Below are 24,005 nucleotides of genomic sequence, written 5' to 3' on the forward strand. Positions count from 1 at the left end.
CCCTCCTCCTCCGGGTCCTCCCCCCAGACCGGTGGTTTCCTGTCTGCCTCTGCTGAGCACACCGAGTCCAAAGCCCCCTTCACAGGCCCCCTTCATATTCGTTATTCAAGGCCTGGCCCATCCCCGGCGCCCGAGGAAGTGAGGCCCTTGGCCCGGCCTGAGTCCCTGAGTCGCTTGCAGCGGGGAGAGCAGCGGCAGGGGGGCGGGGCGCTTCCAGCTGAGGTCCTCCTGGCCCAGCTCGGCTCCCAGCACCCGGGCACCCGCGCTCAGGCCAAGGCTCCCCGCTCCGACGACCTGGAGCTCCTGGACGGCCCTAGCCCGGTTGTCTTGCCATCGGCCTGCCCCAGGGGGACCGCAGCCTGGCCAACGGGTACCTGCAGGACCCTCAACGGCTGTCATGGCTGGTATCGCTGTCCTGCCCTGTGCTTAGGATGCCCAGGTCAAGCCTTCTCTCTGGACGATTGTCCTGGGTGCGCGCCCCCCTTCAACACACCCGTCCCTGATGAAGACCCTCACGCACCTGAGGACCAGGTGCTCTTGCTCTGTCCTCCCCCCCAACAAGTGGCCCGAATGCCTCCCCCAGGCCTGCAGAGCCCCCGTCTCGGTCATCCTGCCCACCTCAGGGCGTGCGGGTGCCACTCACAGGACTCTAGGTGGTGAGTGAGCTGGAGGACATGGTGTCAGCCACGTGGGGGCCCTGGGGAAGGTGCGGGAGCTCAGGGTTTCCCTCTGCTGCTTCCTGGGGACATGCCACTCGCTGGGTATGGCTGCTGGGGGGGAAGGCTCTGAAGGAGAGGCAGTGGCGCCTTTGATGCCTCTGCTGATCGGGCTCCTACAGGGACGCTCCTACAGGGACGCGGCTGTGTGTGTGGGGGTGGCCCCCGGATGGCTGGTACCCCAGGGTAGCCTGCAAAGCAGGTCTGAGGGCCTTGGGGAGGGCCGTGCCTCACGGTGCTCCTGCTCTCCAGACGAACTTCTAAGAAAAGGAGTATCGGGGACACCTGGGCGACTCAGCAGTGGAGCCTCTGCCTGTGGCTCAGGTCGTGACCCCGGGTCCCAGGATTGAGTCCCGAATCGGGGTCCGCGCAGGGAGCCTGCTTCTCTCTCTGCCTGTGTTTCTGCCTCTCTGTGTCTCTCAGGAATAAGTTAAATCTTAAAAGAAAAAGAAAAAGAATATTGGGCTGTGAAGGGGCAGTGGGATATACATGGGAGCTGTGGGGACCAAGGACACTGCTTTTGGGAAGACAGGCCAGGCCCTAGGACACCCAGGAGGAGGGTTCTATCCAGGTTCCGGACTGGAAAGAAAGCAGGGCCAGGAGACAAGTGGAGGGGGGAGGCTTCCTACCTACGTTTCTATGTAGGAGATGGAGCCCCTGGGGCCTGGGAAGGAGTTGGTGAGGCTGGGAAGCCAGTCCCCCAAAGAGCTCCTCAGGTGGGCAGCAGATCCTCTCTCCCCCCCAAGGGCCGGAGCCCTGGTCCCCCTGGAAGGCAGTTGGGGTCTGAGGCAGATTCTCTGTGCCCTTGGCCTCCCCCCGCCCCCCTTCCAGGCCAAGCCTGTAGCCCAGTTCCTCTGAATCCTGTAATCGGTTCTGGAGTCTGACCGGGAAGACACGGGGGTGGGGGAGCGGGGTTCCCCGTGGCTCTGGGTCAGGCGCAGGAAAAGTGAGCAAAGAGACGGACGGTCCTGTGCAGCGGGCCCAGGGCTCTCCCACGGGTTTGGCCAAGCCGCTCTCACTCCGTCTCTGAACAGAGAAGGGCTGAGGCCCCAAACCCTCCGGGGACCTGCAAGAAGGCAGAGACCCTCAGTTGGTGGACTCGAAGGTCACAGAGACCCAGACCTTGTCCTCTGCAGGAAACCAGGGTAAAAATCACCTGGTGGCACTTTGCAAAGTTTGACTGTCCTTTGAAATAGGTGGAAGCAAATGGGGATGGGGTGGGGGAGGGGAGGGTCCTATTTAAGGATCTACTAAGAGTCAGGCACCTGGCTAGCAAGGAAGCCTTCCTGGGGCGTGTGAAGACGTAATTACCACGAGATGGGACGCGGGCGGTGGGTGAAGGTGAGGGCGACGCGGGAGGAGTGGACCCTGCCGGAGCGAAGAGAGGACTGCAGTTCTGACCCCCATCAGCAGGGAGCGCAGGGATGGGCCGGTCTAGCCTGATGGGGGATGGATGGGAAGACACTGGCAGGTGGGAGAGCGCGGTGACTTGTAGGGACGCGAGGCTGTGCCCAGGTGGGGAGGCGGGGGAAGCGGGTCTGGAGAACCTCCAGCCTCCCTGGGACCAGCACGCCCAAGGCTAGTGGCTAGTGACCCTCTGGGAGAGACCAGGCTTCTCTCCGGGCCGGGGGGATGGGGCGGGGATAGGGCGGGGATAGGGCGGGGATGGGGAGAGCTGACCGCCTCGTCCCGCCTCCTCATCGCAGGTGAGAATTCGCGGGCTGCTGGTGCTCACGTTACATAAACTCCTGGTTAGTCGAGCAAACTTTCCCAGAGAGTAACAATCCTGGATTGAGGACAACCCAGGAGAAAAATCTTCACTTTGAGCCTCAGGGACTATTTTTATCAACTTTCACTTCCGGCACGGGAAGGGAAACGAGTTTCGTTTGGGGTTGGTTCCTGCTCTTGCTAAAAAGCCCACAGGATACCTCGGAATCGGAGCCAAAAAGAGCCGTTGGTGGGGGTGGGGTGTGGCGGGGAAGGACCATATCGTAAACTTTTAAAAATGGGAAGTTATTTTAAATCCTGGATTTACAAAAAGTTACTTTAATAACCAAACAAAACAAGCTCATCCTCAAGAACACATCGGAGATGCAGAAACTGAACCTTTGGCTCAGGGGTGCCGCCCACCCCAGCGGGGGGAGTGGGAGTGGGGGGATCTTAGGGATCTACAAGGAGCTGGCTACAAGGAGCAGAGGGGTGAAAAAGGCTCAGGAGGGGAGTTGAAGCCTTCTCCCCGCCTGGCTTTCACACTGTGCCCCCTAACCTGTGTTCGGGAACAGTCCTATCCCTGAGGTCCGCATGTCACCTTGTAAGGTAATGCTGAAAGCTGCCACTTAGGGAGAATTTTTTGGAGGGATAGTGGGAGAGCCCCACCGCTGCTCCTGCCTCCCCTCCGCCCCCTCCTTTGGCGCCACCTTTTCATCTCAAATCTCAAGCCGGGCTGAAAAGCCCCCAAATGTTTACACCCAGAAAAACTTTGCAGCAGTCGGTCTCTGAGGACGGAATGGATTACAAGCGGGGATGGTGAGCTTCCGTTCGCAGCGTCCTGGCCCCGGGGCTGGGGACCACCTGGAAGGAGGATGTGGCTGGGATCCTGGTGTGAGCAGTTGGGTGTGCCCTGCAGGGTGTCTCCAGGGAGACTGCTGAGGCCACAGTTCCCCCATCAGATGCCCCGAAGGCTCCGTGGGCGAAGGCAGTGAAGGGGAAGGTCCGGCCATCGGGGAGGGCCCTGACCCTGTATCCCTAGGGGGCCCCCAGCTCACCCAGGAGAAAGCTGAGGGGTCCTTGGGCCTGCAGTCTCTAAGGAGGTGGGCTTCAGGAAGTCCAGGCCAGTGTGCGGTCAGCCCTGCCCTGCACCAGGGGAAAGTCCCGGGCGAGTCACCCACTGGGGTGAGCGTCCCGCTCCCCCTTCCCGGGCCGGCCCCGTTTTCTCCTCAGTGGAACAGAGCTAGGCCTACTTCCCGGGGGTCTCTGCCCAGAGGGCTGCAAAGCCTGGGGTCCAGGGTGGGCACCCTGCAGAGTTCAGGAGAAGAGCACTTCTATCTTTGCCCGTGTGTCCCTGTGTCCAGGCCCCGTGTGGGGAAGCCTCCCAGCCTGCCCCCCGCCCCCCTCCCCCGGCGCCTGTGCCCCGGGGTCGCCGGCGCTGGGGCTGCAGCGGGGGAGCCCTGGCGGCGTCGCCCGGCGCACGGTCCCCTGGCACCCTGCAGGAGGCGCCGGGGCAGGGCCTGGGAGCGCGCCAGTGCAGACAGGTATTTCCAGTCGGGCCAGAGCCGCAGCAGAAGCCGGCGGGGGGCAGGAAGTGGGGCGGGGAAGGCGCGCAGAGGGGAGCCCCCTCCCCGCCACCTCACCGCCCCCGCATCCCCTGGGGGCCCCTCCCCGCCATCCCGGATCCCCTGGTGGCCCCCTCCCCTCCCCTCCCCTCCCCCCACATCCCCTGGGGGTCCCGCTTCCCCCTTCTCCCCGCATCCCCTGGGGGCCATCTCCCACCTCCCTCCGCATCCCCGGATCCGGATCCCCTGGGGGTCCCGCTCCCCCTCCGCCCCGCATCCCCCAGGGGTCCCGCTCCACCCCTCTCCCCGCATCCCCCGGGGGTCCCACTTCTACTCCCCCCACCCCCGCATCCCCTGAGGTCCCGCTCCTCCCCCTCCCCCCGCATCCCCTGGGGTCCCGCTCCTCCCCCCCGCCCCCCCCCCCGCATCCCCTGGGGTCCCGCTCCTCTCCCCATCCCCGGAACCCCTGGGGTCCCGCTCCTCCCTCCCCCCCCCCCCGCATCCCCTGGGGGTCCCGCTCCCCCTCTCCCCGCATCCCCTGGGGGCCCGCTCCTCCCCCCCGCCCCCCGCATCCCCTGGGGGTCCCGCTCCCCCTCTCCCCGCATCCCCTGGGGTCCCGCTCCTCCCTCCCCCCCCCCGCCCCCCCGCATCCCCTGGGGGTCCCGCTCCCCTCTCCCCGCATCCCCTGGGGGCCCGCTCCTCCCCCCCGCCCCCCGCATCCCCTGGGGGTCCCGCTCCCCCTCTCCCCGCATCCCCTGGGGTCCCGCTCCTCCCTCCCCCCCCCCCCCCCGCATCCCCTGGGGTCCCGCTCCTCCCTCCCCCCCCGCATCCCCTGGGGTCCCGCTCCTCCCTCCTGCATCCCTTGGGGTTCCGCTCCTCCCCCCCCCCGCATCCCCTGGGGTCCCGCTCCCCCCCCCCCGCATCCCCTGGGGTCCCGCTCCTCTCCCCATCCCCGGAACCCCTGGGGTCCCGCTCCTCCCTCCCCCCCCCCCCCGCATCCCCTGGGGGTCCCGCTCCCCCTCTCCCCGCATCCCCTGGGGGCCCGCTCCTCACCCCCGCCCCCCGCATCCCCTGGGGTCCCGCTCCTCCCCCCCGCATCCCCTGGGGTCCCGCTCCTCCCCCCCCCCCCCCCCGCATCCCCTGGGGTCCCGCTCCTCCCCCCCCCCCCGCATCCCCTGGGGTCCCGCTCCTCCCTCCCCCCCCCGCATCCCCTGGGGTCCCGCACCTCCCTCCCCCCCCCCCGCATCCCCTGGGGTCCCGCTCCTCCCTCCCCCCCCCCCCGCATCCCCTGGGGTCCCGCTCCTCCCTCCCCCCCCCCCGCATCCCCTGAGGTCCCGCTCCTCCCTCCCCCCCCGCATCCCCTGGGGTCCCGCTCCTCCCTCCCCCCCCGCATCCCCTGGGGGTCCCGCTCCCCCTCCCCCCACATCCCCTGGGGGTCCCGCTCCCCCTGCATCCCCTGGGGGCCCCTTCCTCCTCCCCCTCCTCCTCCCTCTCCCCCAGCATCCCCTGGGGGCTCTCCAGGCCAGGCTGTCGGTGGGCCCCGCGGCTCCCGGGGGGCTGGCCCCGGAGCGGGGCGGGGGTGCGCGAGGGTCCAGCTCCCGCCCTCTGGCCGGGTCCTGCGCTGCCGCTGCCCGCCCCCCGCCCGGCGCCCCGAGCTCCGCCAGGGGGCGACCCGAGCCCGCGGCCACGCGTCCCGCGCTCCCGAAACTACAACTCCCAGGGCGCTCGGGGGTCGCGGCCGCCCCTCCCCTCCCCTCCCCCTCCCCCTCCCCCCCCCCCGCCGGCCCCTCCCCTCGGCGGCGGGCGGGGCGCGGCGGTCTCCAGGGCGACGCGGGCGCTGGGGCGCGGGGCGGGGGGCGGGCGGGGGAGGCGGGAGGCGGGCCCGCCCCCTATTGTGTGGCTGCGGGAGCCGGGCCGCGCGGCGCCGGGCAGGTGAGGGCGGGGGCGGGCGGGGGCGCGCGGGGCAGGGGCGCCGCGGGCGGGGCTCCCCGGGGCGCCGAAGCCGAGGTGCGGGGAGTGAGCGGGATGCGGGGTGGGCGCGTCGGGGGCTCCCGGACACCCGGACAGCCGGCGGCGGAGGTACCGCGGGCGCGCGTGCAGGGGCCTGGGGCCTGGGGCCCCGCAAGGCGGAGTTCAGGGTCCGGAGCCGGAGAAGGAGCAGGGGGTCGAGAGCCCCGTGCCGGGCGGAGGACTCGGGGAGGGAGACCCCAGGGCCGAGGCGGGAAGGGGCGGGTGGGATCCTGGCGCGCACGGGGAGGGAGTTCTTGAAGCGCGGAGGACCTGGGCGGTCGGGGATGGGGGGAAACGGGAACGTGTGGGGGTGCTGTGCGAAGTGGGGTGCTGGACCCCCAGCACCGGGGGGGACCCCACACAGGTGAGGACATGGGCACAGAGGAGGAGGAGGAGGATGCAGGAAAAGCGGAGGAATTCTGGGGAAACTCGGGAGGGAGCTGGGGTTCCTCTCCACTTGGAAAGTGATGTCAGGGAAAAGGGGGGAGCTGGCTGGGGCGCGGCACTAGGGGAACCTCTGCTGGGGAGTTGCCCCGAGTTACCTGCCCCGGGGCACTAAGTGGAAGCAGGGGTCAGGGAGAGTCGGGAGGATGTTTTGCAGCCTGTCCAGAGCCGGGAGGCCAGCAGCGGGGTGGAGGCCACAGAGCAGAGTCCGCCCGGGTTTGCCGGGCCCCAGGCAGCCGCACCCCGCCCCAGCCCAGGGTGACTACCCCAGATGCTCCCGGCCCGCTGGCCAGAGTTCCTACCCTCGTGGCCCAGGGCTCTCACCCTGTGCACCCTAGGGCTGTGCAGGCTTCTTGGCTTCTCCTGGGTCACCCCTCGAGGGTTGGGGAGGGGAAAGCCTGGCGGTCCCTGGGCCGAGAGGACGCTGGAGCCGAGTGAATGGGAAGCACTGGGGTGAGGCACTGGGTCATGCTGTCTGGCAGAGGGAGGGCTGCCTGGAAGCATCCAGAGGGGAAAGTGCTGCCAGCCGCCTGTCCCAGGACCTGCCCAGACCTGGAGGGTGCTGGAGGGGCGGGCGGGGCTCTCCAGCAGGTGGGGGAGGCAGCCCCCCCTCCCCCAGGGCCTGACTCACTGCTGAAGCTGTGTTGGGAGGCTGAGTGGAGAAACAGACCCAGGGACTCCAGCTTCCGGGGCTCACCAAGGCTGGGGAAATGGGCAAGGACGTGTGTGTGTGTGTGTGGGGGGGTCCCTGGGGGCCGCTCTGTGGGGGGTTCTGATCCCGGTTTCAGGCCTCACTGGCTCTGTGTCCCTGAGCAAGCCTGCCTGAGTTCCTCGGGGTCCTTAGTGGTCACTGGGGCGGAGGCGGCAGGACTGGTCTTACGTGCAATCTTGTTATGAGCATCAGGACAAGGAAGGAGAACACCGAGGAGGCTGAGCCATGCGGATTCTCCGTCTCCCATTTTCCTGACACATCTTTTTCCAGGGGGATGGGAACCCCAGTTCCCTCCCAGCTCGGCTTTCTGAGCACTTAGTAACCCCGGTTCCCTTGGAATTTCTCTGCCTTTCTTAGCATCTCCCTACTCCTTTGCGCCGCCTTCCCCGTGCTCTCACCTGTTGGGGCCCCCACCCCGTGCTCCCTGGTTCTTCTAGTGCCCCCACCCCAGCCCTGGGGGGCCCTTACTCCCCAGGGCGGCAGGATCTCCGGTCTCCTCTCTCCTCTCTTCATTTGCTCTCCCCGCGGCCTTTCTCTAACTGTGGGGTTTCTTCTGGTTCCCGGATCGGCCAACTCTGTGTTGCCTTGGGTTTTGCGTTTAGATCTGCTGGTGCTCCCGGGAGCGAGCAGCTGCATCAGGTGTTATGTGAGCCAAGCCTTAACCGTCCAGAAGAGTGCGAGCTGAAACCTGCCACCCATCAGAAGGATTTGCGGGGCCTGCTGGGCCTTGGACACCCCTGGGCCCCTCCATCTGGGCCCCCGTGGATAGGAGGGGCCGGGCGAGCGGCAGCTGGGCTATGGTTTGGTGCCTCAGAGTGACCATCCTCAGCCTGGTCATCAGCCAGGGGGCTGACGGTGAGCCCGACTCCCTGGGCCCAGGCAGTCCCTGCGGGGACACCCCCTGGAGCAGAGAGGGGAGGGGTAGGGCTGGTTCTGGAGAAGTTGGGGAGCTCCGTCTCTTCACCAAGTCCCGGGGAGCCCTCGGAGGCGTGAGGAGCGCCCTCCCCTGGCCCTGACGTGGGTCCCCGCTGTGGGCCCCCCACGCAGGTCGAGGGAAGCCTGAGGTGGTGTCGGTGGTGGGCCGGGCTGGCGAGAGTGCGGTGCTGGGCTGTGACCTGCTGCCCCCGGCTGGCCGCCCCCCCCTGCATGTCATCGAGTGGCTGCGCTTTGGATTCCTACTTCCCATCTTCATCCAGTTCGGCCTCTACTCTCCACGCATCGACCCTGATTACGTGGGTAAGACTTGTCCTTAGGTGGGAGGTTGGAAGGGACTAGCAACACACCAGCAAAAGTGGGGTGGGGGGCAAGACCCCTTTACTGCTCTGCCTCCCCTCCCCCACTGTCTGGCAGGCCTGCCTCGGGGGTGGGTGGATGCACAGCTGGGTGGCTGGATCTGTGACCTGTCTGCTTCTCCCGGTGGTGGGGGGGACTCTGGCTGGCTGGGGTACAGAGGAGCCTGTGCGTGGAGGGTGGGCTGGCGACGGCTGGGTTCCCTAAAGGTAAGGGAATGGACGGATGGGGCCAGGCTGGGTTCCTGCTTCAGGTGGCTCCCGTCCAGTGTACAGGCCTCCCAGGGGCAGGGGCGGCGCCTTCTGCACCCCTGCTGGCTCCCTCAGAGGCCTCAGATTCCTCCTAATCCCAGATGGAGCCTTAATCTGAGCGGTTTAGGTTTACAGCAGGCAGGCAGGCCGGAGGACAGTGAGGGCCCACGGTGGGGGTGGGGCAAGACAGCCTCGCGGCCTCCTCTTCGGAGGGGAGACCCTGGAAAGGCCACCTGGGAGGACCTTGATGGGGGAAGAGACCCCCACCTTTCCTCTGTAGTTTGAATCCTGAGAGCAGCCCAGGGATTGGCTGAGCCCTCCGGGAGGGGCCGGCTGAGCTCAGGCAGGTGCTGCAGAAGGAACAGTTTATTTTCAAACTGGGGGCAGTTGTTGGCAAACAGCCTGGTGGGAGCGTGTGTGTCTACACAAGCCCTGTGAGGGCTGATGAAAGCGGGCCCCAATTAGGACAGTGGGGGAAACCGGCTGTGCCCACCAACCCTCCCTCGCTGCCTCGCGGGCCATGGGGGGTGCGGGAGGGGTTTGGGCGGCTACAGAATGTTGCCTGAGTGAGGACAGGGCAAGGGCAGGTGGGGCGGCGAGGGACAGGCTTTGGCTGGGACCCCACCGGGGGGACGAGAAACTGTCCTCTCTGCCCTCTGCCCCTGCTCCGGATTCCTCAGGCAGACAGGCCACTGGGTGGCTGGCAACTTTGCCAACCTGGGGGTTTCCTTTGTCTCTCTTGTTCCTTGGAGCTGTGGGGGCTTCGAGCAGCGGAGACCCCTGGGGCTCTTCCCACCCCTGCCCTGTGTGTCTGCCCCTGCCCCCTGGTCTGGAGCTCCCAGCCGGCCAGTCCCAGGCCAGTCCCAGTCGGGGCCCTGGCGGGGGAGGAGGCCTCTGCCCCCATTAACTCTCTTGCTGCCTCCCAGTGTGGAAGGGGCCTCTCTGCCTTTGTGTAGGGGACTCGGAGTTGCAGTTGCTAGGCAACAGGAGGTGGAGGTTGCTAAGGACAATGCTGTCCTGTCATAAGCCCTCTGGGCAAGGGAAGGAGAGATGGTCCGGGACTGTGTGTGAGGCTGGTGGCCTAGAATGTGGGAGGGACCGCGCCAGAGCCCGGAGCTCCCAGTGCTTGAGGACTCGGGAATCCACCTGGCGGAGGAGATGGGATTTACAGACCCGCATGGGGTGGCACGCAGATGGGGAGGGATGGGGATGGATGGGGACTGGCGGGGGGGGGGGGGGGGGGGCGGCCGTCTGCAGAACGCCCAGGACAGCCGGGCCTGAGTGCCTCCCTGGGCCCGGGGCCCAGAGGGTGGGCCGCCTTGGCTCCTGCGACGCCAGCTTTCCCAGCGGGCCACAGACCCGCTCTTCGAATCCACGCCGGCTTCGGGATCCTGGCTTTTGTGCCCTTTCTCGGGAGTTTCAAGGTAGCCCACGCCGCAGAAGGCACACGTCTTCTCTCTGCCCTGAGTTGTGTGGTCCCAAGCGGTTGCTACTTTACTCCTGCCGAAGCCTCCGGTGCTCCCTGGTTCCCGTGGGGTTCCTCTGGGGTTCCTCTGGCGGGGCAGCCCTTGCAACATCTGGGCGGAGCCAGGCCGCTTCTTGGATCCATGTGTGCGAACTTGGACACGTGCGTGCACGTGGGTTCTCTGCCCTCTGGGAGCTTGAGAGCAGAGTCTGTGTCTGTTCCTACACGCATCCCTGCGGACGGGCTGGAGCCCACCAGGCTCTGGCCCTGCAGGTCCCTTCTTCTAAGTGAATTCTTGGGAGGATTAAACATGGTGCCAGTATTTAGGATCCCATGGTCCGCGTTCAGTGCTCAGTCTCCCTCCCCTCTTCTTCCTTCTTTGTAGAGCTTCAAAATCGTCCTAGTGGAGTGTTGCCGTTGTATGGCGCGTGGGAGAGGTCGCCTGTTGGGGTCTGCAGGGCTCAGGTGGCCGGGGATGCCAGGGATGCCAAGTGGGGCGGAGGGGTGTGATTATGTTAAATATTTACCTGCAAGGCCTGGGCTTATCTCCTGGGTGGGGATTTCAACACCCAGCCCGTGAGGCGGGCCCGCCCATCCTGGAGAGTCCACACCCCTGGACCTCATCCTTGGAAGAAAACAGCCCCTTGCCTAAGAGCACCAGGCCCGCCCGAACGTGGTGGTTCTCTTCTTCCCGGACAGTGCTAGGGTGGATGCAGCCTCAGATTCTCTTTGGGGAAGATCACCCTGTTGGTGGAAGGGAAGCAGACGCACGGCTTCAGCATTTCTAGTATCAGGACGGGCCAGTTAGAGGCCCCGTCTGGTTGGCTGGAGCGGGCACATGCGAAGGGCACGTACAGTCTTAGAGCTGTAATGGTCTGGGGCAACCCCGGCGACTTAGAGGATCCCATGTGTCCCCATCCGAGGTTTAGATGTGGTGGGCTGAGGGTTGTAACGGAAGGTAGGCTCAGGGCGGAGAGCCCTCCGGGTGGGCTGTGGAGGGAAGGCACCAGGGCGAGGATGCCCGAGAAGACACGTGTCCAGGAGCCAGAATGTGAAGATTTCCTGCGCATGCGGGTGTGGGAGGCAAGGGACAGGGGTCTAGGCAGTGCCGGGTTCCTGCGTGGTGCGGTGGTGCTGAGGGGGGAGGAGACCATGTGTCACCAGGCGAGGGACAGGGTCAAGCTCCTGTCCAGCCTCTGATTTTGAATCTTGCCCCGTCCATGTGTTCTGTGGGGTGTGAGCACCTGCCGAGTGAAGCTGCCCCGTGCCGCCCGCCCCGCCGTCCCTGCTGTCCCCACCGTCCCAGTGCCCCGCGCGCCCCAGCCAGGGTGGTCTTCCCTCCTCTGCAGGTGAAACTGAAGCTGGCGAGCTTGTGCAGGGAGTATCCGGCAGGGCCGGGCCGTAGGTCGCTCTGGCTCGCGAGCGTGGGCCTCTGTCACTAGGCCACCCCCCTGGCCAGGGACATGCGGAGCTGTGCAGGGAGGCTGCGGAGGGACTTGTGGGGGCCGCCTCCGTCTGAGCCTGGTGGGGGCTGCATGCTGGCCCAGGGGGACACGTGTGTGCGGATGTGCTGTGGCTGTGTGGAGCTCCACGCGGGCCCGGATGCCCTGGGGCATGAGGAGGCTGCTGACCTTGCTGCCTGGCTGGGCTGGCCTCTGGCCACCCTAAGGCGCTTAGGCCGTTGATAATAGCCCTGAGGGATTAGGGGCTTTGGATGGTGAGGTCTGGGTCCCTGCTGGGCCCCAAACACCGCTGGGGTTTCCAGGGACAGTCCTCTGGCAGGAGAACTCTGGGAGCCAGACCTTGCCTCTGCGAAGCGTCCAGGGGTGGGGCAGGTCCTGTAACAATCACAGGGACAGTGTGTGGCTCTTGAACCTCCCTTCCCCCAATAGTCCTTGAAGCCACCTGCGGTTCGGTTCCATAGCGTCTCATCCACCTGCTGGGTTTCCCTTTGTCTACTCTGGGTCCCAGCTGCTGAAAGGCGGGAGGCATCTGGGGCTGGGTGGAGGGATCTGGCCTCAGTGACCCCCCAACACCACCTATGTCTCTCTGGGCCAGGCCCACTTCGTCAGGGTGGCTGCCAGAGCCCGGGCCTGTTCTTGACCCCTGAGAATAACCAGTGTGACCAGGGGGCTCGGGGCTCCTCTCCCAGGGCGAGTCCGGCTGCAGAAGGGGGCGTCTCTCCAGATTGAGGGCCTCCGGGCGGAAGACCAGGGCTGGTACGAGTGCCGAGTGCTCTTCCTGGACCAGCACAGCCCTGAAGACGACTCTGCCAACGGCTCCTGGGTGCACCTCACCGTGAACTGTAGGAAACAGGTGGTGGAGGAGGGAGGGGGGCAGCATGCTGGGGACCTGTGGGGGGCGTCCAGTGCCTCCCCCCCGCTGGCGGCCCTAGTGGCTGGCTCACTGGCTGCATCCTACCCCTCCCGCCCCATGCCGGCCCTGCCAGTCCTTCGGTCTGGGTGGCGTCTGCCTGCCGGGCTCCGTTGGAACTTCCTGTCTCCTCGGCTCCTGCCTCCCTGGCCCCACTGGGCAATGGGAAGGGGGCTGTTGGGCCCCGAGCAGAACACCGCTCACCTACGTACACAGCACGTAGTTTTTTCAAAACACCTTTATGCCTAGCACCTCACGAATTTTCTCGCAGCCCTAGGAAGGAAGGAAGGTCATTATTATTCCCGTTTCATTCAGGAGACTGCATCGTGCCACTGATGAGGGGCAAAGCAGAGTCTCGAAGCCAGGCCTCCTGACTCCTGGGCGGTGCCCGGGCCACTAGCTCTCCCCCAGCCCTCCACACCCGGGCTGTGTGCAGCCCCCGTGGCCAAGCCCACCGGCCAGCGCGGGGCTGAGTGCGGCAGGGGCGGCTGCTGGGTGGGGGGCTGCAGCCCTGACCCACCTCCCCGGCCCTCGGACGCTGCTCGTTGGGCTCCTAGTCCCTCTGGCACCTGCTGAGGCCTCTTTCTCCGCAGCGCCCCCGCAGTTCCTGGAGACACCTCCCCAGGTGCTGGAAGTTCAGGAACTGGAGCCTGTGACCCTGCGTTGTGTGGCCCGAGGCAGCCCGCAGCCTCAGGTCACTTGGAAGCTCCGCGGACAGGACCTTGGCCAGGGCCAGGGTCAGGTGCAAGTGAGTCCGGGGCTGGGCTGGGCCCAAGAGGGTGTGAGGGGCGGGGGGAGGCCTGGGGCTGGGGCTGGACGACACGGCAAAGGCCAGGCTGGGAGACCGGCCAGGGGAGGGGCTTCGCAGCGGCCTCCGGAGCCCGGCGTGCTGCCTCCCTCTGCCGTCCAGCCTCAGAAGTGCAGGCTCCGAGGCCAGCGGGAGCCGAGGGGAGGCGGGTGGGCCCTGACCGTCCCCTCCTGCCCCAGGTGCGGAATGGGACGCTCTGGATCCGGCAGGTGGAGCGAGGCAGCTCCGGCGTCTACACCTGCCAAGCCTCCAGCTCCGAGGGCAGCGCCTCCCACGCCACCCAGCTGCTGGTGCTAGGTGCTCGGTGCTCTCGGGGTGGGGGAGGGCCGGGAACCGGGCCCCTGTAGGAGGGGCTGTGACCTGTGGCTGGGGCCGGGAGGGGTGTGTGGGGACAGAGGGAGCTCCCAATGCAGGCTGGTGCTCTAAAACCAGCATCTTAATTCTCAAGGGATCAGTGAAGGGACAAGTCCATGTTTAGTGCCCAGCAGTGTGGCAGGTAAGTAAGCCCCCTGACCCCCAGCCTCCTCATCGCTATATAGGGAGGTTCGTGTTTATGTTCTAGGACTATTACAAGAATGTAACCGAGCACAGTGATCAGCACTTAGTAATTCCTGTCCAAGTCCTTGTAAGACAAGCTGAGAAACGGCCTGGAAGCTGCCTGCAGCGCCGCTTCTCCAGGGCAGTCCGAGGAGCTAGCGGAGGCCGTGCTCCTGGGTCCCCCGGGAAGGCCGCGCTGGCGACGAAGGGCCAAGTGTGCCGGCGGCCGGAGGGCCCTGCTCAGTGCTGCCCACTCTGCTCTCCTTGGGCAGCTCTCCTCACTTCTCTGCCTCTGAGCCTTCATTTCTTCGTCCGTGAAGCGGAGACAGTAATTCCTCCCACAGGAGGCACTTGTGAGGATTAAAGGAGCGCCCGGGTGCCTGTAGTGTTCTGGGCGCCGGCTCGGAGCCTCACCCCTTAGGGCTGCCTCCTGGAGCAGCAGAGCCCGGGGAGGGGCGAGGGCGGAGGGGCAGCAGAAGGGAGGCACGGTTTGCGGGGACCCTGTGGCCTGGCCGGACCGGCGGGAAGAGCATTTGGGGTGGGGTTCAGAGAGCACAGGGGCGGGAAGGGCAGTGATGCCACCGTGGGGCAGGGCCCCATACCGACACAGAGAGGCTGCGGTGGTGGTGTCATAGGAAGGGATGGTTGGCGGGGCCCGGGAGCGGTTGGATCCCGAGGGCCCGCGAGGCTACATCAGGGAGTTGACGCTTTGTGTGGTAGGAGCCAGGAGCTGCTGGGAGTTGAGCAGAAGTGTTCTGAGGCCAAAGTGGGCATTTCCGCTCGAGTGGCTGCAGGGGGGAGCCTGGGTCGGGAACTGCTACGGTGTCTTGGGGTGAGGTATTGGGTTTCTGCGGTAGGGCAGGACACGAGGTGACCCGGGATGTGACAGATGAGGGACGTAAAGGGTAGACCAGCAGAGAGTAAGCGGCTTCCCCTTCCCCGCCCCAGCCCACATGCGCACACTTGCGAGCACGCATCTGCGTGCACAGCTTGTGGGCGGGGCCTCTGGGTGGATGGTGGTGTCCTGGAGGGGAGAGGGGCTGCTGTGTTCACCTACCGGGTTAGGGCCGTTCCCTGAAGCTCTGCAATGTCCCCTCGGCTCTCCAGACGGCAGATCCGGGAAGAACGGCAGAAGGGACCTCAGGGTTCTGGGAAGACCATGGGCTGAGGCCCGTCTCTCCCCTGTGCTGCCTCGCAGGCCCCCCGGTCATCGTGGTGCCCCCCAAGAACAGCACGGTCAATGCCTCCCAGGATGTCTCGTTGGCCTGCCGGGCGGAGGCGTACCCCACCAACCTCACCTACAGCTGGTTCCAGGACAACATCAATGTGTTCCACATCAGGTGGGGCTCTGGGGCGGGCGGAGGCCTGGCAGGTGGCTTTCGAGGAGCCCCTGGGCTGAGCAAGCCGGGGCCCCTGCCCACGCGTGCCGTCTTGCAGCCGCCTGCAGCCCCGAGTGCGGATCCTGGTGGACGGGAGCCTGCGGCTGCAGGCCACCCAGCCCGACGACGCTGGCCGCTACACCTGTGTGCCCAGCAACGGCCTCCAGCGCCCGCCCTCGGCCTCGGCCTACCTCACTGTGCTCTGTAAGCCTGGCCCGGCTCCCTCCCCAGCCCGCTCCCCTGCCCTGGGCCAGGCCTAAGCTCCTGCCCTACAAGCTGCCACTGTCTCCCCCAGACCCGGCCCAGGTGACGGCGATGCCTCCCGAGACACCCCTGCCTGTAGGCATGCGGGGGGTGATCCGGTGCCCGGTCCGTGCCAACCCCCCACTGCTCTTTGTCAGCTGGACCAAGGACGGGCAGGCCCTACAGCTGGATAAGGTACAGGCCTGGGGCCAGGGTTAGGAAGGGCTTAGCTGGGTGTGCTCCCAGGCGGAGCAGCCAGGCGGGAGGCAGCTCAGTTTAGTTCAGGTCAGTGGCCAGGGACGTGCTTCCCCCCTGGGGCTGTGCGGTGTTGGGGGGGCAGGAATACAACCTCCATCCTTAAGAAGAGTGCCGCCGGGGCGGGTAGGACAGCAGCACACACACTGTGCCGGAAGGAAGGGCCAGCCGAGGAGGAATCAGCAACAACTTGGAGGACTTTGGTGATGGGCCTCGGGGCGTGGACAGAGGTTCCGAGCAGAAACCAGGTCCCCGAGGCAGGGAACAGGGCGGTGTGTGTGTGGAGCATGAGGAGTCCTCGAGTCCGGGGGGCGTCACGGTGCCTGTGGGCATGTGATGCTGCAGAGAAAGCTCAAGGGGCAGGTTGGGGTCAAAACGAAGAACCGTGGATGCCAAGTGAATACTACATCGTTCCAAGGCAATCTTTGTCTGCAAAGGGTATACATGCCTTGTGGGCTACGACCACATCTTTGGATCCCAGGGACCCTGGGGCTTCTGCAGTAGGACTCAGTACGTTTTTGCTGAACGTTATAAAAAAAAAAAAGTCTGCAGGCAACTGGAGCCAGGGAGTTGTGTGAGCAGCGGTGTGATAGCATCGGAGCTCTGAGCAGGAGCTGAGTGTGTCCGGTGAATGGAGGGCAGAGTGGACGCAGGGACCGGGGTTCAGGGCTGTTGAAATGGCCCGGGGGAGGGGTGAGGAGGGGTGGACGGGCTTCACGCCTAGACAGAGGCCTTCCCGGAGGACAGACCTGGTGAGCGTTTGGAGGGGGAGTGAGAGACCTGGGGATAGCGGGACAGCAGGGGCCTTAATGCAGAAATTGGGAAGCCAGGGAAAGGATAGGATTTGGGGTGGAAGGTGCTGCCTTTCATCATGGAGAGCTGGAAAGACAACTGGGTGACCCCCCCCCACACACATACACACACGAGCAGGCAGAGAGCCCCCTCCCAGGGCTTAGCTCCAAGGGTGCCCTTGGAGAGAGACCTGAGACACTGAGACACGGGAGTCAGAGCGAGGTGAGGCCTGGCCGAGGAGCCCTCTGCAGGGAAGCGGCTCTTCCTCGCTCTCCTGCCCCTGCTCAGCTGCTTACCCTAGTGGTCATCCGTCTCCTCTCTCCTCTGCCCTTCCTGCAGCTCCCTGGCTGGTCCCAGGGCCCAGAGGGCTCGCTGATCATCGCCCTGGGGAATGAGGATGCCCTCGGAGAATACTCCTGCACCCCCTACAACAGTCTGGGTACCGCAGGGCCCTCTCCGGTGACCCGCGTGCTGCTCAAGGTGAGGCCGTGGACAGGCCAGCAGCACTGGGCCGGGTGACTGAGGATGCGCCCCGGTGCTGACACCTGCCGGCCCAGGGGGGTAGGGCAGTCACGTGCGGGGAGGGGCTGTCACACGCCCTCCCAGAGGTTTCTGCACAGGTGGTGCCGGGGAGTGGAACGGGAGACACACACGTGCCCCCAAAGTAAGATAGCGCGCCTGTCCAACTCACTAGCCTTGGCCTCTCTGGAGGGGAAGGGGTGGAGAGCAGAGGGGAGGCTGAAACAGTGTTTTGTGGAGGTTTACACATCCCCGGAGACGCTCCCCATTTCCCCCTAGCCCCCAGGGTTGCAGAGACGACAGGTGGGGAGATGGGACCTGAGAGGGGGGTGTGACCGGAGCCCTAGAGAGAGAGCCGTGCGAGGCCCCTCCCGATGCCAGATCTGGCTTGCAGGCTCCCCCAGCCTTTCTAGAACGGCCCAAGGAAGAGTATTTCCAGGAAGTGGGGCGGGAGCTACTCATCCCCTGCTCGGCCCAAGGAGACCCCCCTCCTGCTATCTCCTGGGCCAAGGTAAGGCTCCCGACCCTGTTCTGCCTGCGTTTGCGCCCACCAGGCCCCTGCCTCTCCCCGCCCCTGGTCGTTCTATGGGAAGGAGGGGGCCATCCGAGTCAGGGTGGGGAGGGAACCGGAGCTGCCCTTGGTGAGGGGTGGCTGCGTGTGTCCTCAGGGCTGACCAGTGGTTCTGTAGGTGGGCCGGGGGCTGCAGGGCCAGGCCCAGGTGGACAGCAACAGTAGCCTCATCCTGCGACCGTTGACCAAGGAGGCCAATGGGCGCTGGGAGTGCACCGCCAGCAATGCTGTGGCCCGCGTGGCCACCTCCACACACGTCTACGTGCTGGGTTAGTGGCTGCAGAGCCAGCTGGGGTCTAGGGGAAACCATGTGGGACTGCGGACGGGGGAATTATTTGTGGAGCTCCACGTGGGCTTGGTGGGTGGGGGACCCCTGGGGTGACAGGTCGAGGTCAGAGGCCCTGGGACTCCCCTCAGCCCTTTGCCTTCTCTCAGGGCCCTGACCATCATTCCTTCCTCAATTCCCCCTCTTCAGGTACCAGCCCCCATGTTGTCACCAATGTGTCCGTGGTGCCTTTGCCCAAGGGTGCCAACGTCTCTTGGGAGCCTGGCTTTGATGGTGGCTATCTGCAAAGATTCAGTGTCTGGTATACCCCGCTGTGAGTGACCTGGCCCTGCCATTCCTGTCCCTCCCCCCAGCACCCAGGTTCCCCCTGGCCCTTGGCCCTTCCCCCTCCCTCCATCCCGACCCTAATTTTGCTCTATCTCAGGGTGGGGGAGGGGGAGATCATAGGTGTTCAGGGCCAGGTCCTGAGACCTCGGATGGCCGAGGGAAGGGGGCAGGTCAGCTCTCTGGACTGCAGAGCCTTCTGGCCCTCCTAGTTCACGAGGTACCCCCATTTCCTCATGTCTTCCAGGGCCAAACGTCCCGACCGAACCCACCATGACTGGGTGTCCCTGGCGGTGCCTGTGGGGGCTGCTTACCTCCTTGTGCCAGGGCTGCAGCCCCATACCCAGTACCAGTTCAGCGTCCTAGCTCAGAACAAGCTGGGGAGTGGGCCCTTCAGCGAGATCATCTTGTCTGCCCCCGAAGGTGAGAGACCTCTGTCCCCAGAGCAGCTGATGGGGTGGGAAGGGACTGGTGGGAGAAGCCAGGATATGGGAAGACCTGGTGGGAGGAGGCAGAGGTGCTGGGCAGCTTGGCTCCACAGGGCTTTAGGGAACGTGCTTCAGCTTTGTCTCCTGGGGCTCTGGGAGGATGGCTGGGCACGGAGGTGGTGAGAGGGGACAGAGGGCTTGGCATGTGGTGGCAGGGCCCTGGAAGCCCCGTGTCTGTCATGCCTATCTGCCCTGTTCAGGGCTTCCCACCACACCAGCTGCCCCCAGGCTTCCGCCTACGGAGATGCCGCCTCCCCTGTCACCCCCCCGGGGCCTGGTGGCGGTGAGGACACCCCGGGGGGTGCTGCTGCATTGGGAGCCCCCGGAACTGGTCCCGGAGACCCTGGATGGCTATGTGCTGGAGGGAAGGCAAGGCTCCCAGGGCTGGGAGGTGCTGGACCGGGCCGTGGCAGGCACGGAGCTGCAGCTGCTGGTGCCAGGACTCATCAAGGTGTGTGTGGGAGGCAGGCACCTCCCCAGCCCCCAAACCTCAGCTTCGCACCCTCCCCTCCCAGCTGCAGTCTTTGTGAATGGGGCTGGGCCCCTGACCCCTGACCCCCTTCCTGGACCCTCGCCCCCAGGACGTTCTGTACGAGTTCCGCCTTGTGGCCCTCGCGGGGAGCTATGTCAGCGAGCCCAGCAACACGGCCAACGTCTCCACTTCCGGTGAGAACCCGGCGGGAGGGCGGAGCGCCGGGCACGGGGCGGGGAGCCGCAGCCCACGGTCGCGGGCACCGACGCCCCCTTCGTGGCCCCTGCCCAGGCCTGGAGGTCTACCCCTCGCGCACGCAGCTGCCCGGCCTGCTGCCCCAGCCGGTCCTGGCCGGCGTGGTGGGCGGGGTCTGCTTCCTGGGGGTGGCCGTCCTCGTGAGCATCCTGGCCGCCTGCCTGACCAACCGGCGCAGGGCAGCCCGCCGCCGCCGCAAGCGCCTCCGCCAAGGTAGGCCCCGAGGCCCCGCCCGCCGGGTGGACACCGCCCCCTCCCCCTGCGCGGGCCAGGTGCGTCCTGTCCGCCTGCGCGGTCCCGGGTCCCGCCCACCGGGTGGACACCGCCCCCTCCTCCTGCGTGGGCCAGGTGCGTCCTGTCCTTGTGCACGGTCCCGGGCCCCGCCCACACGGGCCCCGCCCTCCCCGGCCCCGCCCCCACCCCAGCGCGGGCCGGGTGCATCCTGTCCGCCTGCGCGGTCCCGGGCCCCGCCCACCGGGTGGACACCGCCCCCTCCCCCAGCGCGGGCCAGGTGCGTCCTGTCCGCGTACGCGGTCCCGGGCCCCGCCCACACAGGCCCCGCCCACCGGGTGGACACCGCCCCCTCCCCCTGAGCGGGCCAGGTGCGCCCTGTCCGCCTGCACGGTCCCGGGCCCCGCCCACACGGGTCCCGCCCACGCAGGCCCCGCCCTCCCCGGCCCCGCCCCCACCCCAGCGCGGGCCGGGTGCATCCTGTCCGCCTGCACGGTCCCGGGCCCCGCCCACCGGGTGGACACCGCCCCCTCCCCCAGCTTGGGCCAGGTGCGTCCTGTCCGCCTGCACGGTCCCGGGCCCCGCCCACCGGGTGGACACCGCCCCCTCCCCCAGCGCGGACCAGGTGCGTCCTGTCCGCGTACGCGGTCCCGGGCCCCGCCCACACAGGCCCCGCCCACCGGGTGGACACCGCCCCCTCCCCCTGAGCGGGCCAGGTGCGCCCTGTCCGCCTGCACAGACCCCGGGCGGGCTGAGGCTGAGGCTCGGCGCCTGGGGCCCCGGAGGGCCTGAGCCCGTGTCGCCTCTGGTTGTCCCGCCCGAACAGATGCGCCTCTTATCTTCTCTCCGCCCGGGAAGTCAGCTCCGCGGTAAGTCCCTCTACCTCCTGGGCTCCCTCCTGCGTGCTCTCCGGCGCCTTCGGTGGCCTGGGAGGGGCGGGCGTGCAGCCTGGGGCCTGTCCGCCGTCACCTGTGCCTTTCCTCCACCTCTCCTCCACGTGGGTCCTTGTCCCCGTTGCTCCCCAGCTCTGCTCTGTTGGCCACCAGACTTCTCCGGGCCTGATGCTGGTTCCTGGGAGGGGGGCCGGCCCCCTGCCACAGAGCCTGCCCTCCTGTCCTTCCCCAGCTCTGCTCCAGGCTCGGGCAGCCCTGATAGCGTGGTGAAGCTCAAGCTCCAGGGTTCCCCGGTCCCTAGCCTGCGCCAGAGTCTGCTCTGGGGGGAGCCCGCTGGTGCCCCCAGCCCGCCTCCGGATCCTCCGCCTAGTCGGGGGCCCTTACCCCTGGAGCCCATTTGCCGGGGACCAGATGGCCGGTTTGTAATGGGACCCACCACGGGGCCCCCCCAAGAAAAGTCAGGTTCTGAGCGAGCTGAGCCTGGGACCCCAGCCCAGCACCAGGCCAGGTCCTATGACTGCAGCAGCAGCAGTCCCAGCGGGATGCCCCAGCCCCTCTGCATTGCAGACATCAGCCCTGTGGGGCCCCCTCCCGCAGCCCCACCTAGTCCTCTGCCGGGTCCAGGACCCTTGCTCCAGTACCTGAGCCTGCCCTTCTTCCGGGAGATGAATGTGGATGGGGACTGGCCCCCTTTCGAAGATGCCAGGCCTGCTCCACCCCTAGATTACATAGATACCCGGCCCTGCCCCACCTCCTCTCTCCTTCACCCCCTGGACTCTGATGCTGCATCCCCCAGGGCAGGGCTTCCTGGGGCTGGGGCTGGGGCCAGGGCCACCCCAGAGCCCCTGTACACGGCACTGGCTGACTGGACACTGAGGGAGCGGCTGCTGCCGAGCCTTCTCCCTGCTGCCCCTCGGGGCAGCCTCACCAGCCAGAGCAGCGGGCGGGGCAGTGCCTCGTTCCTCCGGCCCCCCTCGACGGCCCCCTCTGCGGGGGGCAGCTACCTCAGCCCTGCTCCGGGAGACACCAGCAGCTGGGCCAGTGGCCCTGAGAGGTGGCCCCGACGGGAGCATGTGGTGACAGTCAGCAAGAGGTGAGGACAGTCCCTGCTCATCCCTGGCCTGGCTCCAGTTCCCACCCAGACTTCCCCGTCTTCTCTGAATACCCCGTGCCTTCTGGGCTCCGCTCCCACCCTGGGACCAGGAGAACTCGTCTCCTTTTAGAAGCTTTTTGCTGAGGTCCAGGGATCTTCAGGGAACCCATGGCCCAAGCTGAGTCTGGAGGACTCTGGGTTGGGGCTTTTTCTGTTGCCCCGCATTCCTCCACCCATACCGCACTTTCGACGTTTTTAACAGGAGGAACACATCTGTGGATGAGAACTACGAGTGGGACTCCGAATTCCCTGGGGACATGGAATTGCTGGAGACTCTGCACCTAGGCTTGACTGGCCTTCGACCCCGACCTGAAGCCGAGCCAGAGCTAGGTGTGAGAGCCCTCCAGAAAGGCAACGTGGCCTCGCTCTTCCCTGTCGGGCCCTGTGCCCCGGGCTTGCTCCTGCTCCCTTGGCTCGTCCGCGCTGGCAGGGCCTAGAGGGCCTAGAGGGCTCCGTGATGCCGGCAACCCTCAGACCTGTCCCTCTCCTTGTTCTGCCCTTTTCCTGCAGATGCGAAGGTTCCAGAGGAGGGCAGCGGCCTCCCGACCACTGCCCAGGCTCCGGGTCCTGAGGCCCGCTGTGCTGCCCTCCGGGAGGAGTTCCTGGCTTTCCGTCGCCGCCGAGACGCCACTAGGGCTCGGTTACCAGTCTATAGACAGCCTGTCCCTCATCCGGAACAGGCCACTCTGCTGTGAAAGCTGGGTGAAGGCACACAGACCTCGCAGAGGGGGGCCCGACGAGACCTAGCTCCAGCCTGGAACACTGTCTCTGCCCCTTTGGTGCCAGGCACAGCCCCTGATGGTGGGCTTGGGGGGGGGGCGTGGTAGGCTAGAGATGTATGTGCTGGCCCCCAGAGCCTGGAGGAACAGGGGTTTTAGATCTGCCAGTGTGTGTGTGTGCGCGCGCTGCGCACGTGTGTGGTGCTGATGGTGGTGGTGTTTGTGGTGTGGGTGAAGTTTTTTACAGGTGAATAAAGAAAATCCGAGAAACGTTTCTGTGTGTTTTCCGCCTTTGAGTCTGAGAGGGAGGTGGGGAATCCTCAAGCTTTGAAAAGGAGGGGACTCTTCCTTTTTAGGAACACAGGTGCACGCAGCATCCTTTCAAAACGCACTTGAGTGCCTACTGAGGGCAGCTACGAGAGACCAGCCTTTGAGTCAGATATCGAGAGAACAAATTCGCGAAGTGAATGAAGCCTTTGCCCTTGGCGAGTTCCTCCGGGCTGGCCAAGCAGCCAGAGAATCCGTTCCAGCGGGAGGCCGTGAGCTCCGTGATAAGGCCGAGCGCTGTGTGCGGCTGCACCAAGGAAGGAGTCAGCAGGGAGCGCTCACAGCTTGTGCGGAGGGTGCCGGAGGGTGCCGCACCCGGGGGGGGGGGGGGGGGGTGTCCTGCAGCGGGAGTAACGGTAGGAGCCCACGTGCCAGGCCCTGCTTTAAGCTCTTCACACGTATCCTCTCGTTTTCCATAACTCTGATGTAAGTAGAGGTACCGGCTGCATTTTATAGACCGTGGAACTGAAGCACAGAGGCCTTAGGGACTTCGGAATTTGTCCAAAGGTCACCCAGCAGGTATGGAGTGGAGCAGGTCAGAAGCTGGTCAAGGGAAGGGAAGCATCCCAGCCGGCAGGCATGGAGCCCGGAGCGCGCTTGGTCTCCCAGGGAATCCCTCGGTGGCGCTGGTAGGGCAGGTTTGGGGAAGAGGGGATGGCAAAGAGGAAGGAGGCAGAGGTTGAGGCCCTTGGAAACCGGGCTAAGGGGTAGCTTCTACGGAACAGGAGGAACCGCACCCCAGGGGGACGGCTCAGCAGAAGTCTGAGGCGGGGTCCTCCTTCAGCTCCTACCCTGCTCCCCCACACCCCTCCGACACGACACAACCGCCAGCCTCCTCCGCCGCGGCCTTCTCTTCGGATCGCTGCAGGGATTAAGGAGGGATGCCGGGTCAGGAGGAGACCAGATCTGAACCCTGGGTCCCAAGGCCCACCACACCCCCGGGGCTCGGGCAAAGGATGACCTCACTCTTGGTTCCTGCCCGGGCCTGAAGTAGGTGGAGAGCAGGAGCACACGCAAGTGCCGTCCTGGCCTGCAGCCCCCGTGCTGTCACACCCTGGCACCTGGGGGGAGGGAGGGGTCCTCTGTGTGCCTCCGTTTACCTAACCACGCTTTTTCCATCGCGTAACCACGGCCACAATCTTGAGCTAAGCTTCCGGGCCAGCAGCTTCCCCCCGAGGCACGCGCCTAAGAGGTCGGGGTGCAGGCCGAGGCTCCCGCGG

The 24,005-nt window shown here is 66.2% G+C and overlaps 2 protein-coding genes across 6 annotated transcripts; one reads left to right on the forward strand and one right to left on the reverse strand.

Moving 5' to 3' along the window:
- The first annotated feature begins 5,844 nt into the window (after window positions 1-5,844).
- On the forward strand, window positions 5,845-22,732 carry IGSF9 (immunoglobulin superfamily member 9). 5 transcript variants are annotated; one of them, XM_035711292.1, is made up of 22 exons: window positions 5,845-5,920; window positions 7,757-8,009; window positions 8,202-8,390; window positions 12,313-12,465; window positions 13,127-13,281; window positions 13,521-13,638; window positions 13,790-13,837; window positions 15,077-15,218; window positions 15,316-15,461; window positions 15,553-15,695; window positions 16,887-17,027; window positions 17,461-17,577; window positions 17,756-17,906; window positions 18,113-18,236; window positions 18,495-18,670; window positions 18,936-19,186; window positions 19,317-19,401; window positions 19,499-19,675; window positions 20,520-20,562; window positions 20,819-21,679; window positions 21,942-22,069; window positions 22,250-22,732. In XM_035711292.1, the coding sequence occupies exons 2-22, from the start codon at window positions 7,952-7,954 to the stop codon at window positions 22,432-22,434; spliced, it is 3,591 nt and encodes a 1,196-aa protein (XP_035567185.1). In that variant the 5' UTR covers window positions 5,845-5,920; window positions 7,757-7,951; the 3' UTR covers window positions 22,435-22,732. The 5 variants fall into 5 exon arrangements, with proteins under 5 accessions (XP_035567185.1, XP_035567186.1, XP_035567188.1 ...); XM_035711293.2 differs by lacking the exon at window positions 5,845-5,920 and adding an exon at window positions 5,955-6,067; XM_035711291.2 differs by lacking the exon at window positions 5,845-5,920 and adding an exon at window positions 6,551-6,895.
- LOC125754533 (gametogenetin-like) lies at window positions 8,734-12,320 on the reverse strand. The gene is made up of 2 exons (XM_049106882.1): window positions 11,016-12,320; window positions 8,734-10,904 (listed from the first exon to the last, which is right to left on the reverse strand). Exon 2 carries the CDS (start codon window positions 10,270-10,272, stop codon window positions 9,244-9,246), a length of 1,029 nt encoding a protein of 342 aa, XP_048962839.1. The 5' UTR covers window positions 10,273-10,904; window positions 11,016-12,320; the 3' UTR covers window positions 8,734-9,243.
- Window positions 22,733-24,005: the final 1,273 nt, after the last annotated feature.

The sequence above is a fragment of the Canis lupus genome, chromosome 38, assembly GCF_003254725.2.
Source record: "Canis lupus dingo isolate Sandy chromosome 38, ASM325472v2, whole genome shotgun sequence".
NCBI lineage: Eukaryota > Metazoa > Chordata > Mammalia > Carnivora > Canidae > Canis > Canis lupus.

Excerpts from the sequence above, each read along its gene's own strand:
- IGSF9 (XM_035711292.1), top strand. The coding sequence starts at position 7,952 with ATGGTTTGGTGCCTCAGAGTGACCATCCTCAGCCTGGTCATCAGCCAG. Across the intron at positions 13,282-13,520 it reads AGGGCCAGGGTCAGGTGCAA|GTGCGGAATGGGACGCTCTG; the intron begins GTGAGTCCGGGG and ends CTCCTGCCCCAG. Across the intron at positions 15,462-15,552 it reads GGCCTACCTCACTGTGCTCT|ACCCGGCCCAGGTGACGGCG; the intron begins GTAAGCCTGGCC and ends TGTCTCCCCCAG.
- LOC125754533 (XM_049106882.1), bottom strand. The coding sequence starts at position 10,272 with ATGTTGCAAGGGCTGCCCCGCCAGAGGAACCCCAGAGGAACCCCACGG.